General features: G+C 40.8%; 1 protein-coding gene across 2 annotated transcripts in view; it reads left to right on the top strand.

Moving 5' to 3' along the window:
- Positions 1 to 20,076, top strand: part of tbxas1 (thromboxane A synthase 1 (platelet)) — a 157,983-nt gene that overhangs the window by 30,159 nt on the left and 107,748 nt on the right. For both annotated transcript variants that reach the window (XM_043708955.1, XM_043708954.1), the window contains 2 exons: positions 7,992 to 8,088; positions 11,612 to 11,728. In XM_043708955.1, the coding sequence (XP_043564890.1) occupies positions 7,992 to 8,088; positions 11,612 to 11,728 (214 nt within the window). The remainder of the gene's footprint in view (positions 1 to 7,991; positions 8,089 to 11,611; positions 11,729 to 20,076) is intronic.

The raw sequence follows: 20,076 nt of genomic DNA, 5'->3' as shown, positions 1-20,076 counted from the left end.
GATCCGCAAGTAGGCGGCCTGTCTCCCCAACGTAGAGGGGGGGATATATTTCCCTCCTCTCCCCTATTAGCGTTCCGGGACAACCACTCCCTCCGCGACTCCCTCATCAGGTCTACGCCCCCCCATTCCCGGCACCTTCCCCTGCAACCGCAAGAAATTCAAAACTTACACCCACACCTCCCCCCTCACTTCCCTCCAAGGTCCCAAGGGATCCTTCCATATCCGCCACAAATTCGCCCGCACCTCCACACACATCATTTACTGCATCTGCTGCACCCGATGTGGCCTCCTCTATATTGGGGAGACAGGTCGCCTACTTGCGGAACGTTTCAGAGCACTCCTTCCACCTATCGCATCTCCAGCATCTGCAGTCCTCACTTTCTCCTGACTGTATCTGATTCTACCACTGTTTTCTAATTGCTCTGTTACAAAATCTTTGATATTGGACTCCAATATCCTCCCCACTACCAACATTAGACTCAGTGATCTATAATTCTCTCACTACTTTTTTAAATCTGTAGGAATTGTTCCAGAGTCTAAAACATCATGGAAGATGATAACCAATCCACTATTTCTAAGGCCACTTCCTTAAATCATCTTGGATTTAGATTAATAGGCCTGCAATTTTTTAAAAAATCTGTTTTGAACCAATTATGTTAAACCAGCGTAGGTAATGTCAATGAGTTATTTCATTTTATGTTCACCATGAGTTGGGAAAGCCAATGAAATCTTCCATCAGCTGACAAGTTGGTCAACAATGGTTTGTTTCTGAATTTCTTGTTCTCTTGAAATTAGTTTAACACTTCTGCTAACTTAAGGATGTTGAGGTCAAGATATGTGCAGCTTGAAAAATGAGAAGTCTTGTTGTGAACTGTGTGTAAGCTTTAATCTCATTTACGCTGTTTGCAGTGCAGTATGATTTGTAAAAGACATTTGTAAAAGACAAAGTTTTTCTACCTGTGTCATGTAGTTTCATTCCTGTAGACTGTGACTTGTGTTTCTTCAGCAATGGTCATAGAGTCATAAAGTCATATAGCACAGAAACAGACTGTTTGGTCCCAACCAATCCATGCCAAACATAATCCCAAATTAAACTAGTCCCACCTGGCTGCCCTGGCCCATATCCCTCCAAACCATTCCTATTTATGTATCTATTCAAACGTCTTTTAAACATTGTAATTGTACCATACCCACCAGTTAGGGTGGCACGATGGCTCAGTGGTTACCACTGCTGCCTCACAGCGCCAGGGACCCGGGTTCAATTCCCACCTAGGGCAACTGTCTGTGTGGAGTTTGCACATTCTCCCTGTGTCTACGTGGGTTTCCTCCGGTTGCTCTTATTTCCTGCCACAATCCAAAAATGTGCAGATTAGGTGAATTCGCCATGCTAAATTGTGCATAGCATTCAGGGAGGTTAGGTGCGTTAGTCTGGAGAAAAGTAAGGGGAATGGGTTTGGGTGGGATACTCTTCAGAGGATCGGTGTGGACTTTTTGGCCATATAGCCTGTTTCCACACTAGGCTTTCTATGATTCTATGACTTCCTGAAGAAGTTAATTCTATACATGAACCACCCTCTGTGTAAAAGATTTGCCTCTCATGTCTTTCTTTAGTCTCTCTCTCCTCTCACCTTAAAAATATGCTCTCACATCTTGAAATCCCCCATCCTCGGAAAAGTCAACTACCCTTAACTCTATCTATATCTCTCATTATTTTATAAACTTCTATCAGGTATTTGAACTGATTGGACAGTAACACATCTTTATCAAACTTCAAATTAATGGGATGTCCATTGACACACATTAGTTCCATTAAATTCAAATCAGTTGAATCACCAGTTCCCCCTTGGAATGTTTTATAATTGAGGTAATTGTTGAATCTTTCCTCAAGGAGGAGAAACCTCTGTGGTTCTATTGCAGAAATCTCTTTGTATGAAGAAGCATTTGTTTTTTTTTGGCACTCGGGCACTATGTTCTATTTCTACACATCTTGAATTGACCTATGGTTTCACAAGTGGAGGATTCCATTTGCCAACGTGGGCACTGCTTGCGCTTGTGAGGCCGTGTTTCTTCCATTGTGCTGGCACTGACTCTGGCTAAATGCAAATTGTTGCAAGCTTTTTACATTGGTCTTTGTGTGACCCAGCAAGATTTGTCGTGGTATCTTACTAAACACACCTCATTAACTCCTGACTCTATACCTATGGTATCCCACACATCCGATTCTGTCGCCATCTTAGCACACACCGTTCCAGAACAATCACCACCTAGCACATATCTCCCAAAAGACTGACATCCCTTGCAGCCATATCTTCTTTAAAAGGTTGCTGTGCACCTAGGCAAGCATCAGCATTGCCCCCTGACACAGCAAAACAAAACGACATTGCTCGCAGCACTTAGCCAGATTGGCTGACACTCATACATGCAACCCATTCCCCCACTTGGTTGCTGTTTAGCTACCATGCCATATGTTTTATCTGTCTGGAGCAACATCCAGTCTAAACACCTTTTCTACATCACCAGGTCTCTGTCTCCAGAGTCCACTGGAGACCTGTATCTTGCCATTGTCCAGTCAGGGAATCAGTTGAATCACCAATTTCCCCTTGAAATGTTTTATAATTGAGGTACATTGAAACAATCAGGCAAGTCCAAACATGAATTTTTACTTGTAGCCACCGAGAGGGAACACAAACAAGAGAGGCTGCAGTTCACCCCCGAAGTGCACTCCTCAGGCGCCACGGTGGCTCAGTGGTCAGCACTGCTGCCTCACGGCACCAGGCTCCCAGATTCAGTTCCAGCCTCGGGCGACTGTCTGTGTGCAGTTTGCGCATTCTCCCCGTGTCTGGGTGGGTTTCCTCCGGGTGTTCCTGTTTCCTCCCATAGTCCGAAGATGTGCAGGTCAGGTGAATTTGTCATGCTAAATTGCCCATAGTGTTAGGTGCATTTGTCAGAGGGAAATGGGTCTGGGGGGGGTTACTGTTTGGAGGGTCGTTGTGGACTTGCTGGGGCGAAAGGCCTGTTTCCACACTGTAGGGAATCTAATCTAATCAAATGCCAGCGTCATGACCGATGTCTAATCTATGGTCTTCTTCAACCAGCTCCTACCTACTGGAAGCTGGTTTCAATCAGTTCACTCACTCCTCTTCCCAGTCTGTCAACTGTATAAAACTCACCAGTTTCCAATACCTTTCAGTTCTGAAGAAAAGTCATACTGGATTCGAAAAATGAACTCTGTTTCTCTGTCCGTTGATGCTGCCAGACCTGCTGAATTTGTCCAGCATTCTCGATGTCTGTGTCAATCAGATCCTGTCTGGCTTCTAGTTCAGTTCTGTCACAGACAGTGAGAGCTTCCTCCTCCCAACAGCCTGTCATCCTCCTCAGAAGACTACTCTCATTCTCCCGTCGGTGGCTCAGTGGTTGCTCTGCTGCCTCACAGCGCCAGAGACCTGGGTTCAATTCCCGCCTCAGGCGACTGTCTGTGTGGAGTTTGCACATTCTCCCAGTGTCTGCGTGGGTTTCCTCCAGGTGCTCCGGTTTCCAAAAATGTGCAGGTGAGGTGAATTGGCCATGCTAAATTGCCCGTAGTGTTAGGTGAAGGGGTAAATGAATGGGTCTGGGTTACGCTTCAGCAGGTCGGTGTGGACTTGTTGGGCCGAAGGGCCTGTTTCCACACTGTAAGTAATCTAATCTAATCTAATCTCCCAGTTCCTCAGCATTCAGCACATTGTCTTGTTGCCATCTGCAATTATGCAGAGCACAGGATGCCAGGATAAAGCAGCACACTCTGTCTGGACTATTCTACAGTACTAATCATTGCTCACTCACATGGACAGATCCCCTGACTGTGAACAATCCAAGTGGATGACTAATCATTGCTAGGACTGGACTGTGTGTGGACTGTGCCCATGACTGATGAAACCAAGATCCCCGATCAACTGAGCCCCCTGTCTTTTGACTGGACTGAGAACTACCCCCCACCCACAAGGTTTTTACTTTGATTTGCACATGCATATTTGCATCTAAGCTGTGCACCCAGGCACAGTGAACAGCATACAGTAGCATTTGCTGCCAGTTCCAGAGACTGCTTCTGTGCATGGACCTCAACGGATCACACAGCGACGGGAGACATTAGTGGGAACGTAGCACATCAAGATTTCACGCCATCTAGCTTGTTCAGCAAGTTTGGTGAGAAAGGAAACTGGATATTACTGAGGCGAGTAACTGAGTTAACAAGGTGTTGAACAAGCTATAATCCCCCTTAACTGGAAACTTGCTACTGCCCAGTGAGAAACTCACCTGGCGAAAAAACTCTTTGGGATACCACCGACTTCAAGATTTCTCATTGGATAGCTAATGTTGCCCTGACCTCTGTAAGATGCAGCCTTTAGTATCTGCTGTTTTACTTACTCTTTGTGATGGTCTGCCAATTCTGTTGGTACAATGTTCGTACCTTCTTAAGTTGTTAAAGCCTATTGGCTTTCTGCGGTAAAGCTGCCCTTCTCCTGTCAGAATTTAACTGTGTAACTTTTTGGTTTCTGCTTCCAGCACAATGTGAGCAGCTTTCTCCAAAGTCAAATCTTATTTGAATTGTAATAAATCTGCCAAGTATCCATGATTTTGACAGCAATCTTTTATCTTTGGAATTCAAAGTTCTATAGTTGGAGTTTTCCATATTTTATTTTTCAAATATATGAACAGGCCTTGACTCCAACAGCCCTTGACAATACATGTACACAGATTCTATTCTTGCACTTTTTCAGTAATGATGTTAAAGCAAATCCTGCTCATCGTTGACTCCCTGAATACTGGAAATTGTCTTTCAATCTCCATTTCACAAAATCTCTTCATAATCATGAGGAATGCTGTTGAATTTCCTTTTACATTCCTCGACTACAATGTAAATAGTCTTAAGGTATTCCAGAATCTTTGGAATGATCGCAAATTCCCCGTCTTTGGCAACATCCTGCTGTACAGTCCTTGGGTTTTAACTCTAACAATGGGCCTCATACTGCATTCCTTGGTCTATCCAGTTTACAAGCTTATCCTTACGTTTCCTCTTATATAAGATTAATATACAGTGAATAAAGTTTTACAGTCTGCAATTCTGATAAATCAAACAGCATGCAAGTGTTAAATTTATCCATTTGATCCAATTTATCCACAGTTTAATGATTAACATTAACCCATCAGATTAGAGCGTTTTCCTCTCTAAACTATACAGTAAGGTCCCAATTCTGTGCTAAGTTTTTTTTTTAGATTAGATTAGATTACTTACAGTGTGGAAACAGGCCCTTCGGCCCAACAGGGGGCGGGTGTGGAGCTGACTGTAAGCGTGCCTTCAGTTGTCAGGTAAAGGGAGGATTTTTCCTAACTGTCTACTTTCATCATCAAGGTGATGTATAAGTTGAGAGCGATCTGAGGTGTTGGAGCATGATTACTGACCATTAGATGCACATCCCTGTACAGGCTCAAATAACTGCAGCAGCCTTTCCTCTACCAAACTGTTGAGGAAATTGTCTGGGCAAGAGAACTGGAGACAAATAATGGAGAGGATGTACCGATGGAGGGAGAAGTTCATATTTTGATTTGCAGCAAGATCTGATGTAAACTAAATCATTTCTTTATGTTCCCATTCGAAGCAAAAAACAATTTGACTGTCCAAGTTTGGAGAAGGTAACACTTGTAGTATTTGAATTTACAAAGAAAGTCTGTTTAGTAATCAGTTGGATAATTTGTCAGTGTAATGAGATCTAATTAGCCAATTTGTTTATATGTTCTCTCTTCTTTTACATGTGCTTAACATTTCATTCAAATAGTGAGGGTTGCACTTATTGAACAATTTGAACTTGTAAAATTATGATTTTACATAATTAATTGTGCATCATCCTAATTTTTCAGACAGCAGGCATGCATTTATCTGCAGGATGCATCTATTTTCCAATTAATATGATTTTAATTTTCACATACAAGTTGGGTCCAAGAGTATACATGCATAAAGTGTTTCCTGCTGCAACTGTATGTCCCTTGTACACACTGAATACTCAGTCTTTCATGCGCACCTGTATTAAACTGTATGGGCGGCATGGTGGCTCAGTGGTTAGCACTGCTGCCTCACAGCGCCAGGGACCTGCCTCTGTCTGTGTGGGGTTTCCTCGGGGTGCTCCGGTTTCCTCCCTCAATCCAAAGATGTGTAGGTTAGGTGAATTGGCCATGCTAGATTGCCCATTGTGTTAGGTGCATTAGTCAGGGGTAAATATAGAGAAGAGGAATAGGTCTGGGTGGGTTACTCTTTGGATGGTCAGTGTGGATTTGTGCCTGTTTCCATAATGTAGGGAATCTAGTCTAAAAACTCAAATACTGTAGATTCCTTTAGGAAATGTATTAAACACACTTTATAAATATATAAACATTTGGTTTAATCTATTTTGCTCATTACAAACAATTCTAATCTCTATTATTGTGTACCTTTATGGGTAAAGGCTCTCCTGTTGATGTTACTTTAAGTCAAACAAACCACATGGAACCAAGATACCTCTCTGGACCCTACTACGTTCGCTAGTTATAGCTGAGGCAATGTTGGAATTGCTTTAAAGTGGTTTCCATTCTCTTGTGCTTGAAAGACAACCAAACGAGTGAATCAAAGTGCTTGCAATTTATTAGTCAGTGATGGTTGCCAGAAATTGATTCCATTGATGATTGACTGTAGTTCCCTACACAGTTGAAATGTCTGATGTGATTCAATATCTGAGTTCATACATAAAATTGTGAACACAAGTGAGGTCTGCAATAGCAGCCTCAGTCTTGAGGAGATGACCAAGAAAAAATAATGATAATTAAATGCTGGCATTTTATTTAGGTGTACTTAGATATTCCACTGTCGGGTCTTCATGGGTTTTAGTCCCAAGCTTGGACCCCATTGTGAGCTGGGTCAGCTAGGATTGTTAGTGTAGTTCACCTCTATATCCCTGAGCTAGATATTGTAGATTATCTGTGTGTGAAATAAACTCTCCTGAAAAGAAAACTCTCATTTTAATTTGCATGAAATGTCATCATGTCAGTAGACAGAATGACTTTCTGGATGAGCTGCCATATGATCTTTTTACGCAAAGAGAGTGTGTGTGTTTTTTTTGTGGGGCTAAAGAGTCTGCTTCTGCTGCTGGTTTATATGTTTCATGATTGTCTCATCACTGTCCCCTACTCAAACAGTGGCAAAAAGATAATGTCATTTGACTAGTAATTCAGAGACCCAGGCTAATGCTGTTAAGACCTGAGTTCGAATCACCACGACAGGCACATGTGGAATTTAAAAATCAATTAATTCAACCTAGAGTTGTTGACCATGAAACCACTATTGATTGTCATAAACAACCATCTGTTTCACTAATGGCCTTCAGAGAAGGAAATTGGCTGTCCATCCCTGGTCTGGCCTACATGTTAGATCCACTGCCCTCTGAAATAATTTGGCAAACATTTCACTCAAGGGCAACAGGGAATGATACAAATACTGGTCTTGCCAGTGATATCCACACCCTATGAAAGTCTTGCAAAAATGCACACTGCAGCTACAATGTGAAGGATGGAATGAGTGATCAAGGTTTTGATACATACTGTGTCAAGAGGTTTTAGCAAAAATAAACCCATCCTAAAGTTTGATTGGTAAAGACATTGTTTGATATGGTTCTAAGCCGTAAGGAGAAGATGTTTGCAAGTTCCTGTCCCAAAATTGTCAGAGATCTGGGAGCAGTTCTCTTACCTACCTTTGTGTCAGGCAGAGAGGTTTGACTTGGGGAAGAGTGGGGGAAATTAATTTTAAAAAGGGTCTGTGGGAATGGGAATATTATGGGCGTGATCATGAAACTGTGGGAATATCATGATTTATAATTTATCTACATAGTTAGCGCACATTTATCTGCATGGATAACTGAAGTTGTTTTTGAAAAAGCCCTGCAAGTTGTGGTCCATTCTCAAGAAATTGCTCCTTTTCTATATTTCAGTTACTATATTGGCCGTCGGGCAACCGTTGTAATTGCTGAGCCCGAAATGCTGAAACAGATTCTGGTAAAGGACTTCAGCAACTTTGTCAACAGAATGGTATGTAGTCTTAATCCATCCACATTGTAAACTTACAAGTTGTGTGTGTGTAGTATTGTTCAGAATTTAAAACCTGCTTTGAATGGGAGATTGGTATTCATTCCTGTACGTGCATTGGGCTGGTAATATCAGAAATCACTCTCTGGGGCACGTTTAATAAGTTGGAATATAGCATCACCACTGAGCAGCTTGTCGCTGTGTTCATGGTGCAGGCTGACTGCAGTTCTTGTTTAATTAGCTGAGTAAGTGTAGCTGAAGCGCTGTTTACTTGATAGCCTAGAGGATGCAGATCTAACTGAAATTAAATGACTTCCTTCACAGCTTGTAAGGCATTTGCGGATGTTCCCAAATGTATTTACCACAACTTCTTTGTCTCTTTGTATCAATCTGCAGAATGAAATTTAGAAAAGGGTGCAAATAGTCTTTGCTCATAGCACAAAACAGGATGCAGGTATTTTAGCACCATCTTTGGTTTCTTTCCCAATCTTTTCCGTAGATTTCCAATTGCAGATGTTTTCACCATTTTTCACTGTGGCCAATGAGGAGTTTCACCGCTAAAGTTCTAAAGATGAACTTTCAAAGGAAGAAAATTAAGTTTGATTAAAATGATTAATTATGTACTACAGGAATTTTTATTGTTACATATGGATGCAAGGCTCTGAAAGGATTGTTTCTGAGGAGTGCCTGAATCCCACCCAATGTGATTCCATGTAGACCATCATAGTGAGTGGGCACTGCAAGGCATGATTACGATAAGAGAAATCAAAGGCCGCAAAAGCAATTTAAACTGAGTCACAGACTTTAGGATGTTTTAAAGTCAGATAATGGGGCAAATGAGAAACCTAAGCAGACAAGTCTAATGGCAAGTTAGGAGACTCCTGAAAAGGTGGGAGATTCACTGTTTAGCACTGCAGGAAAGGTGAGAAGAATTAATTAAGCTGCAGACAGTTGAACTCATCTAAGAAAAAAACTGTATAGCAACAGGAATTAATAGTAGCGCCACAGACAGCATGAATTACCTGGGGAAATCCATTAAAGGAATGGGATTAATCTTATGGAGCTGTGAAGCACGGAGCGGTTATGAGAATAGGAATTAGCTTTCAGATTTGCAGGCAGCAGGACTCCGGTATTACTATCATTAAGGAAAAGGGACAAATTTGTCACAGCCAAAATTAGCAGAATTCAGATTAAAAGGTGGGGATTGTCCACAATACACATAAAAGGGAGGATCCACCTGTTTCACTCTCAGAAGGCATGAGTCCTTAGAAGATCAGCCTGGACCTTGGCATGACTAATCCAGTGACATTTTCATTATGTCACCATCACCCTAGATTCCTGTAATTGATGCAGATAAATCCACTGTGCAAGAAATAAGGATGAAGACAAAGAAACAGCTCTTCCTGCTTTGGATCTTTGTGTAAACTCAAAGTCCAGATGAGAAATTAGTCATTTTGCTTATCTCTCTGCAACCCCTAATACTACTTGCCTTCAACTGCAATATTCATGTTGCTTGTGTACTTTTGCATTTATAGTCCAAAAGTTACATTTTTCTGAACCTTCACCTTGATTAAGAATGTCCTGTGAGTTTCTTGCTGTCTCCAAAATACTTCTAACTCCAGGATATCTGGCAATCTGATGCATTGCAATACTTCACTGGCTTAACTCCTCACCATGATTTTTCCATGCAGTGACAGCTTTCAATACATCATGTTCCTGAGGTATAGACACAGGAGTGGGTCCAATCTGCTCTGCCATTCAATATGAACGTGGCTGATCATCCAATTCAGGACCTTGTTTCCACTTTCTCTCCACACCCTTTTAGCCCTGAGAACTTATTTTAACTCTGTCTTGAAGACAGCTAATGTTTTGGCCTCAACCACTTTCCGTGACAGTTTACCACTCTCTGAGTGAAGAAATTCCTCCTCATCTCAATCCTAAATGGCTGACCCAGTATCCTTAGACTGTGACCCCTTGTTTTGGATTCCCCAGCCATAGAGATCATCCTTCATGCATTTGCTCTGCCCTAGTCCTGTTAGAATTTTATAAATTTCTGTGAGATCCCTTTCAACTTCCTGACTGTTCCAGCCTCTATTCATATGTCAGCATGGTGCTGGAAAAGCACAGCAAGTCAGGCAGCATCCGAGGAGCAGAAGAATTGACGTTTCGGGCATAAGCCCTTCATCGGGATTCCTGATGAATCCAGCCCATTCCTGATGAAGGGCTAATGCCCGAAACGTCGATTCCCCTGCTCCTCGGATGCTGCCTGACCTGCTGTGCTTTTCCAGCACCACACTCTCGTCTCTGATCCCCAGCATCTGCAGTCCTCACTTTCTCCTTCTATTCAATCTTGCCATCTCAGGAATCAGTCTGGTAAACCTTCCTTACACTTCCGTAGCTAGAATAACCTCTCTCAAAACTGCAGACAATACCAAGCTGCTATACAATTGCAGCAAGATATCCCTGCTCCTGTACTCAAATTCTCTCACTATGAAGGTGACATACCCTTTTCCTTTTTCACTCCCTGCTGCACCTGGATACTTATAAAAAGCTAATGACAGTAATGTGACCATGAGGCTCTTAGATTATCATTAAAAAACTCCAACTTGTTTGCTGGTTTTGTTTTTAGGGAAAGGAGTGTTTTTACTTGGTTTCATTTTTATGTGATTCTAACCCCACACCAGAGCGGGTGACCCTTAACTTTTTTCTGATGTAGATGAATGAGAACTGCAGTGGGATCAGTACACGACTCAGCATTTCAAGAAGGATCAGTTATGCTTTCTCAGGTTGTTTTGGGTTGTTGACACACCTATGGCTGAAGAACATGTCAAATATGTAGAATAATTTTAAAACCCCATCCTGTTAGAATTGCTATGTGGTAAAATTTAACCTAACCTCTTTGGCAGCTTCATTTGAACATCCATAGAATAGGGTCTGATGTTTCTTCAGGCTTTCAAGGTCAGATGGATTTTGGAACATAGAGGAAACTGATCTGAAAGTCATCTGCCTTCAAAATGGAATGTATTAGGGTACTATTATTGAACATCCAATAACTTATTAACCAATATTCTCAACACTCTAAACCATCAACTTCTGAATTGTAAGTAAACACAGTCTGCAATACCGCAATTATGGACTGTCACACACTCTCTCTTGTGTGCATTGCACCTTGGATTAAATAAAGACTGTATGCGGCTAGCATTAGTTTCAAGTGCTGTCAAAATATTCATTTCAAGTGAAGCAGGAATATTGAAGTGAGTCAGTGGGCAGTACCCTCACTCTTGCAGTCTGGATTTGAGTACAAGTGTGCACGTCCAATAACAGGTGAACCAGGATAACACTCCATAAGATCCATCCTAATTAAGCAACCAGTCAACACTGATTTCTTGCGACTGGGCAACTGACAACTATGGAATTAAACCCTATCAGGAACCCACAATTTCAAGAGAGATGCTGCTGCTCTTAAAAATAGTCTCAATAATCCTTAGATGCTTAGTTGACAATAAATTATTCTTCTGTTTTTCAGAAACTGTCTTTTGCCAACAAGCCGCTGAGTGACAGCCTTTTGTTCCTACAAGATGGAGATTGGAAAAATGTCCGCAGTGTATTGACACCAACTTTCAGCAGCGCAAAGATGAGAGAGGTAAGACCCAGTCAATGCTTTAGATATGGCAGTATTTCCATTAATGCATTTATTTTTAGAAATTCATCCCACTTCAGTTTCTTTTTCCAGTTTTTGTGTTTTGGTCTGAAGTTGTGTATTCATTTAGGTGACATTAATGTGAGAAATTTGAATATTTCCCTTTTCAGAGAGTATGGTAGCACTGTGACATTGCAGTCTAATGACACGGACTAATAAAATGTCGAACATTACAGGACAGGAATCTGCCCTTCGGCCCACATGTTGTGCTAAACATGATGCTAAATTAAACTAATCTCTTCTGCCCGCCCTTGGTCCATGACCTTCCATTCTTGCATATTCATGTGCTTCTCTAAAAGTCCCTTAAACGCCCCTAACATATCTACCTCCTCCACCACCCCTGGCAACACATTCCAGACTCCTACCACTCTCTGTGCAAAAAAACTTGCCCCTCCCATCTCCTTTGAACTTTCCCCATATCAGCTTAAATGCATGTCCCCTAGTATAGGACATTTCAACTCAGGGTTAAAAAAAAATTCTAACCATCAACCCTATCTATGCCTCTCATAATTTTATAGATTTTTATCAAGCCTCCCCTCAGTCTCCGCCACTGCAAAGAAAATTCCAGCCTCGGGCAGACTGTCTGTGTGGAGTTTGCACATCCACTCCGTGTCTGCATGGGGTTCCTCCGGGTGCTCCGGTTTCCTCGCACAGTCCAAAGATGTGCAGGTCAAGTGAATTGGCCATTCTAAATTGCCCATAGTGTTAGGTGCATTAGTCAGAGGGAAACGGGTCTGGGTGGGTTACTCTTCGGAGGGTTGGTGTTTATTTGTTGGGCCAAATGGCCTGTTTCCACATGGTAGGGAGTCTAATCTAAAAAAAACCCCAAGTTTTTCTGGCCTTTCCTTATAGTTCATACCCTCTAATCCAGGCAGTATCCTTGAAAATACTTATGCACCCTCTCCAAAACCTCCACATTCTTCTTGTAATGTGGCGTCCAAAATTGAACGGTATACTCTAAATGTGACTGAACCAAAGTCTTACAAAGTTCCAACATGATATCCTGATTCTTGTTCTCAATTCCCCGTCCAATAAAGGCAAACATGCCATTTGCCTTCTTTACCATCCTATCTACTTGCATGATCTCTTTTAGGGAGCTATGGACTTGAATTGCAAGATCCCTGTGTATATTAATGCTGCTCAGGGTCCTGTCATTAACTGTATAACTTTTCCTTAACATTTGATCTGCCAAACTGCAGCACCTCATACTTACTTGGTTTAAACTCCATCTGCCATATCTTCGTCCGTATCTGCAACTGATCTATATCCTGCTGTATCCTTTAACAACTTTCTACACTATCCACAACTCCACCGATCTTTGGATCATCTGCAAACTTACTAACCCACCCATCTACATTTTCATCCAAGACATTTGTATGTATCAGTAGTTTTATATATATATATAGTTAAGAGAATCTTGCTGAATCCTGTCTTGGTAGTTTGAAAATTTTAATTCACTTAAAAAACATCTGGAAATAGAAAGCTGCTGTTAGTAAATGTCACCATCAAGCTATTGGATTATTAACATTAACAGTAAAGTTTATTATCATTGTCTCAATCACATACCAAGTGTGACAAATGTAGTTTCCTTTTACTTTGCAAGTGTTTCAATTTAACAGCTCAGTTTTATGGCTTAATAAAATAAAAAGCATTCATTTATAGCGCAACTATTGCTCAAAGTTATTTAAATAAAATGTGTTAAATTTATTAGCTAAAATATGGATGTGAAAAGGAAGTAAGGATAAAAGTTACGTGTCAATATGAAATGAGATCAGTTGCTGGCCTGGCTTGCTTGATGAAGTATAGGGGATTGTAACTTAAGTCACAATCAGTAGCTCTGATTGTTTCTGTACTTGAGTGGTTGGAGTTTGCGTCTCCATAGACGGTCTGCACTTATAAGAGGACCTAAGATAGTGAGAAAGCTCCTTTGTTTCACATTTGTAACATTATGGGCTGTGGCTCATGGTAACTCCTGGTTCAGTACAACAGTCTTCTTGCTGTTCATTTAGTCTCGCTCTCTTACCCTGTTGAGAAGCAGTTGCTGTTTCGAGATATTTAGATGGTCCTCCTCTAAATATGTTTTTAGCTAGGTTGCACTGCAATCAAACAAAACATCAAAGAATGTTAAACTTGCTGAATTATTATTTCTCAAAACATAGTAAATTATGCTGGAATTCTTGTGATGTTCTTCCTTCCTCCTGACCACTATCAGAAGCTTTGAATCTTCACACCTTAAAGAGACAATCCTGGAATCTTCGACTTATTTATTAATATTTTACAATTGACTCGTAAGATAGCTTAGACTAATTGTCTGCAGTTGAATCTACAAGCAAATTCATGTGGCTTTCGGGAGACATTTTATTAGATCCTTAAAATTCCATTTAAAAACAGAGAAAATTTCTTGACAAAATATATGATAGAACATCTTTTAAGGAAGGAAACTTATTGATTTTATCCAAATTGGCTTTTATGTGACTTGAACCTGACAGAAACATGGTTAAATCTTAATACCCATAGTAAGCCACTTAGTTAGATAGGGGATACATAATAATTGATAGTCTTGTTAGAAATATTCAGATCTTAACAATGAATTAAAGAAATCAATGTCTGCGTCAAGTGCTTCTGGATCTGGTAGATGACAGTTAGTTTGCAGAGCAAAGGTTCATATAAAGCCCAACAATCTTGGTCTCAGAAGTATGTCCCTTTTTCAGTTTGGAGAGAGATTGCTGATTACAACACTGAACACTCTGCTGTCTTCCGAAACAATCTTAAAAGTACAGTGAAACATCACATTATTAGATTACATACAAACTATGCCAACATTGTTTCAAGACTCCATGCAAAATTGTGATTGATGCTGTATAGGCATCCTTTTTGGATACAAGATATCACAAACTCCTTTGAGTTGAATAGACAGTTGCTTGAATAGCGTGACAAGACAGTGCTAGTAACTGCGTTAGTTTGCAAGCTCTAAAATTAACCTGAGCCCAAAAGCAAGAATTAGCCATATCCAACTTTAAGGCAGCTAATCGCATGGTGTTTAGGTAGTTCTCCACTACATGGCTGAGCAGCCTACGTTATTCACAATCAAACAAAATAGCTGCAAAAACCAAGGTCAGTTATTCTGAAATTTCTTGTGGTTCCCCTCCTGTCTCTTGAACAGTACAAAAGCTTTGAATCTTCACACGTTGTGGCTTTGTTCACGTTAAATTGGACGTTACCGTGCCAAGAGAGAAGATGCTAAAAGTGTAAGTGGTAAAGCCACAAATCTTTCTATTGAAAGTATTTATGAAGCAATTTGTAACAATAGTAGTGAAAGAATTATTTGTTAGTCCTTATGAATACATAAATAATTATCATGCCCTACCTTAGATGCATATTGTTCTTCTCAGGTATATGTATCTATAAGTAGCACGGAGGAAGCACATCTTTCCTTCTGTATAGCACATGAACTATTAAAACAAATTCAGTGAATAATCTGAATTTACAGCAAAGAAAGTGCTTTTGTATTTTAACAAAAAACATGCTGACAGTACTGACCGGGCTGTGCACATCGGAACAAATTTAAACATAGGATATTTGCTTAGAACTTGTCTCCAACCAAAGAAACGTGTCCTCCAAAATAATTTTGCTGTTTTGTTTTTACTGTTTTATTTTCAGGCTATTTTTAAGTTCAGGATAAAGAGCTGGATTTTACAGGCACTGTGGTCCTTACAACCTAAACAGTAGGGAGGAGTCACTCACCACTTCCATTCTTGTATGAATCATAGTGGTAGGGGTAGGATAGTTATTAAAGCTTATTGCCACTTAAGGAGTAAACCACCACCAATATCAGAAAATCTCAGCTTCTACTCCAATCTGGACCTACTTAGTTGGTACCAACAGGACACTATAATGGCTTGAAATGTGACTCCTCCTGCTTGTTTATGCATGGGTATTGATTCTTTATGTATGGGTATGGTTAATGAGTGAGGACAGATAATCCTGATGTTCTCCATTATTAATTAGACCATCAACTTGGGGATGGAGTTGAAGAATTAAAACTTTGATGGATATTGGTGGGTTTTTAACACTAGGAAAACCATACCCCGGCACCAGAGTTGATTATCTGGATTTTGTGATTGATGTTACTTTCCACACTACCATTGACCAGTCTATTTTAAAGGGAAGTCTTAGATTTCTTTTGTGCGATTTAGGATCGCAGGACTCTGCATGGAATTGAGTACTTTTGATGTGTAGTCTCTATTGCAAATAAGGAAAAATGGCTGCCTATTTTCACACAGCAAGGTGTCAAAAACAACAATGAGATGACTGCAGAGTAATCTGATTTCTGTCATTCGAGAAATTAATTTTCTCCAGGCTGTTGGGAGAACTTCCCTGCACTTGCTTTAGATTGTGCAACACTCCCTTTGCACTCTGAAACAAAAGCAGAAATTGTTGACGAAACTCAGCAGATCCAGCAGCATCTGTGTGAAAGCTGAGTTAATGTTCTGAGTATGGTGACTCTGCATCAGAACTGATAGCAACTAGGAAAAGGTGATATTTATGCTGAAGATGGGGTTGGGAGTAGGGGGAAAGGGAGATGGGAATGAAAAGGTGAAGTTGGATCCCAGAGCGAGAGATATATGAAAGAGGGAGAAAAATGAGGATATACTCTGTACTGGACTAGCTTATCAATAGAACTCTGAAGAGTTAAGAGAACCTCAGTCAGAAAACCCAGATTTCAAAATTCTGAAGAGAAAAGGACAATAGTGGGGAAGTGTAGTTACCTGGATTTCTCAAAAACATGCACTTTTTCAAAATGGTATTTAATATACTCACTCTGTCATTTATAGTAACAGCATATTTTACACTTGCTGTTCAGCCGGATGCCTTCCATCATAGCTTTTCACAGCATGACTGCAGTTACTTTATTATTCACTGAACTCGCCTGGCTGTATTTCACTGAGCCTAGAGTAATTTTTTTTTAACTGTCATTTGATAAATGTCTTCTTTTGCACAACTGCAGTGAAGGTTACCAATTTCATTTACATGGCTTGGCAGCAGTGATAGGACAATGAAGCTATCACCTTTTTTGTCATCTTGTGGGGAAAAGAAACTCCATGTTAAAATCTGCCTGCCATTTAACGCTTGCCATCTATTAAAGAGATGAAGGACACAGGAGTCATTACGAGAAGCAACATTTCTCACTCCTGTGTCAGAGGGGATTAACATTTTTATATAGAAGCAGTTCATATTAAAATCCTTTGGAAGGAAAATATAGAGAGACTTGTCACATTATCCACGCAGACTGTGCTTATGTCAGGGTTTCAGCATCGAGGCAGCCAGCAGTCTCCTGGCAACCAAGTGGAACTAGCTGGTCAGTTATTCATTTGCAGCCTGCCATTCCCAGACTGCATATATAAAAATGTTGTGTGGAAGCCAGCTTGTGAGTCTGGGAAAGAAATTGTTGTAGCTTTTCGCAAGTGTTCAAGATAATCCAAATAAATAAAAGGTGTTTATTACATGGGAATGCCATGCTGGCAGTAACTCCAACTGCAGGCCTTACTTGTTATGAAAGTAGTCATTTGCCTTCCACACAATGACGGGTAAATAATGTATCATAAACTGACATAATGGGCCAGAGCTAAGCAAAATAAGATCCTGCCATTTTTCATTGTTTCAGAGCAACACAAGGTTGGAGGTGTTTGAGAAACAGCCCTTAAGCTGGCTAGCTTCTGAATCCCTCTGCTGTTGACCCATGTATGGCATATTCAAGTTGTTAGTTTCCTACATTCATTTATACATTTGTACAATTTTGATTTGAAAATATGGTAGAGGAAGAGTATTGGTTTGTCCTTAAGCCTTACTGTTTTATATCATGCTTCGAAGTAAGTGGTGGTCTGTTGAATATGTATGTTTGGTTCCCTCTGCCCTTTGCAACGTAATTCCCCACCCACCTTTGGATCATTGCCAATAATGTCTTTGCCACCAGAATATAAACAGAAATACCTATGGCAAGTTTGCTCACCTTTCCCCCCTTCGAGGTCAAAGTAAGATGTCAACAGTAGAAAAGGATTGACTGTGTGAACAAGAGCAGGTAGTATTTAAAGGCTTCTGCATACTATTTCTGTCTTGATCAAAACCATGAAGAAGCAATAAATTCATCTTATTGCTGTTTGTGAAATATTACTAATGCTGCATTTCCCAGCTGTCAATGGACACAGTTCTCCAAAATTGCCTTTATGTTGGACCGTTAATTTAACACAGTGCTGCAAAGTACTTCATAAAGGTGACCAGATAGCAAGCATTATTAGGACAAGAGCCAGAGGTGTGGCCAAAGTCATGATGAATTGAAGAGTTTTTGAAAAGATGTTTGACAGATGGTACGAGATGTAAAGTGGAGAGGTTGAGGGAGTGGGGAGGGTTGGTGAGGGATAGAATGAGCTCTTCAGTGGATGAGAATAATAGGGCTGAAGGTTTCATAGCAGAAGGGGAATACAAAGGATATCAAAAAGCATGAGGGATCAAGGAGGTTGTGGAGCTGGGAGAGGAGAGGTAAAGGTGTCAAATTAAGAAGTTATTCATGACCTCAAGGATTTTTAAGTGAATTCATTGGTGGATGTGGAATCAGTGAAGGATAGTAGTAACAGTTTGTAAGACCATACGGACTAGAATATGGAACAGGAAAATTTAGACAAGTTCATCTTGGAAGGGCATAGCCTAGGAAGTGAGCAAGGAGGGCCAAAGCTTGGAACTGTGAAGGGACTTGCATTTGGAAACAAATATAGAATTCTGGTCTCCCTCCTATAGGAAAGACATTGTGAAACTTGAAAGGGTTCAGAAAAGATTTACAAGGATGTTGCCAGGGTTGGAGGGTTTGAGCTACGTGGAGAGGCTGAATAGGCTAGGGCTGTTTTCCCTGGAGCGTTGAAGGATGAGGTGTGACCTTATAGAGGTTTATAAAACCATGAGGGGCATGGATAGGGTGAATAGACAGGGTCTTTTCCCTGGGGTGGGGGAGCCCAAAACTAAAGGGCATAGGTTTAAGGTGAGAGGGGAAAAAATTAAAAAGGATCTAAGGGGTAACAATTTCACACAGAGGATGGTGCATGTATGGAATGAACTGCTGAAGGAAGTGGTGAAGGCTGGTAACATTACAACATTTAAAAGGCATTTGGATGGGTATCTGAATAGGAAGGGTTAAGAAGGATTTGGGCCAAATGCTGGCAAATGGGACTAGATTTATTTTGGATATCTAGTCAGCATGGACGAGTTGGACCTAAGGGTCTGTTCCTGTGCTGTACATCTCTATGACTATGACTCTAAAAGGTAGATGTAAGTCCGGAGGTGGAGGTATGTAATCTTGATAGTGGCTTGGTTGAAGATAAGGTTTGGAATGTAGTTTAGAATTGAACAAAGTCTGAGGACTGTGCATTGTCAGGCACAGTCTGACTGGGCTATCAGAAAAAGAATGTGATTGAGACATGACTATGGTGTGGAGTTTATTTTTAGTGAGAACAGTAGCATTTGAGATGAACACTTCAGTACAGTTAAATAAATAAATCACCACCGTGTTGCTTCAACAGATGACTTAAGTGTGTTCATGTAGTGTTAATTGAATGAAATATATTAAATAATTTATGCAGTTGATGTTCCAGTGTGTCTGGCAGTACACAGATCTGGTAGTGTTAATGTGCTATTTGGGTATAATGATTAAATCTAGTGTCATTCATAGATTGTTGTACATTTTGAAAGCAGGATTGCTTTGTACATCTTGAAATCCAGAAACAAGTTCACATTGCCTAAGATCATTTCAGTGGTTAATACAGGAGGTCTGAGCAAACGAGAGCATGTTATGAAACTGATCCCAGTATACTAACTCTCATAGAGTCATAGAGATGTACAGCATGGAAATAGACCCTTCGGTCCAACCTCTCCATGCCGACCAGATATCCCAACTCAATCTAGTCCCACCTGCCATCACTCTACCCATATCCCTCCAAACCCTTCCTATTCATATACCCATCCAAATGCCTCTGAAATGTTGCAATTGTACCAGCCTCCACCACTTCCTCTGGCAGCTCATTCCGTACACGTACCACCCTCTGTGTGAAAACGTTGCCCCGTAGATCTCTTTTATATCTTTCCTCTCTCACTCTAAACCTATGCCCTCTAATTCTATACTCCCCGAACCCAGGGAAAAGACTTTGCCTATTTAGCCTATCCATGTCCCTCATAATTTTGTAAACCTCTATAAGGTCACCCCTCAGCCTCCAATGCTCCAGGGAAAACAGCCCCAGCCTGTTCAG

The sequence above is a fragment of the Chiloscyllium plagiosum genome, chromosome 19 (assembly GCF_004010195.1).
Source record: "Chiloscyllium plagiosum isolate BGI_BamShark_2017 chromosome 19, ASM401019v2, whole genome shotgun sequence".
Taxonomy (NCBI): Eukaryota; Metazoa; Chordata; class Chondrichthyes; order Orectolobiformes; family Hemiscylliidae; genus Chiloscyllium; species Chiloscyllium plagiosum.
Note: the sequence above shows the minus strand (reverse complement) of the source record. Positions and strands in the feature narration are given on the sequence as shown.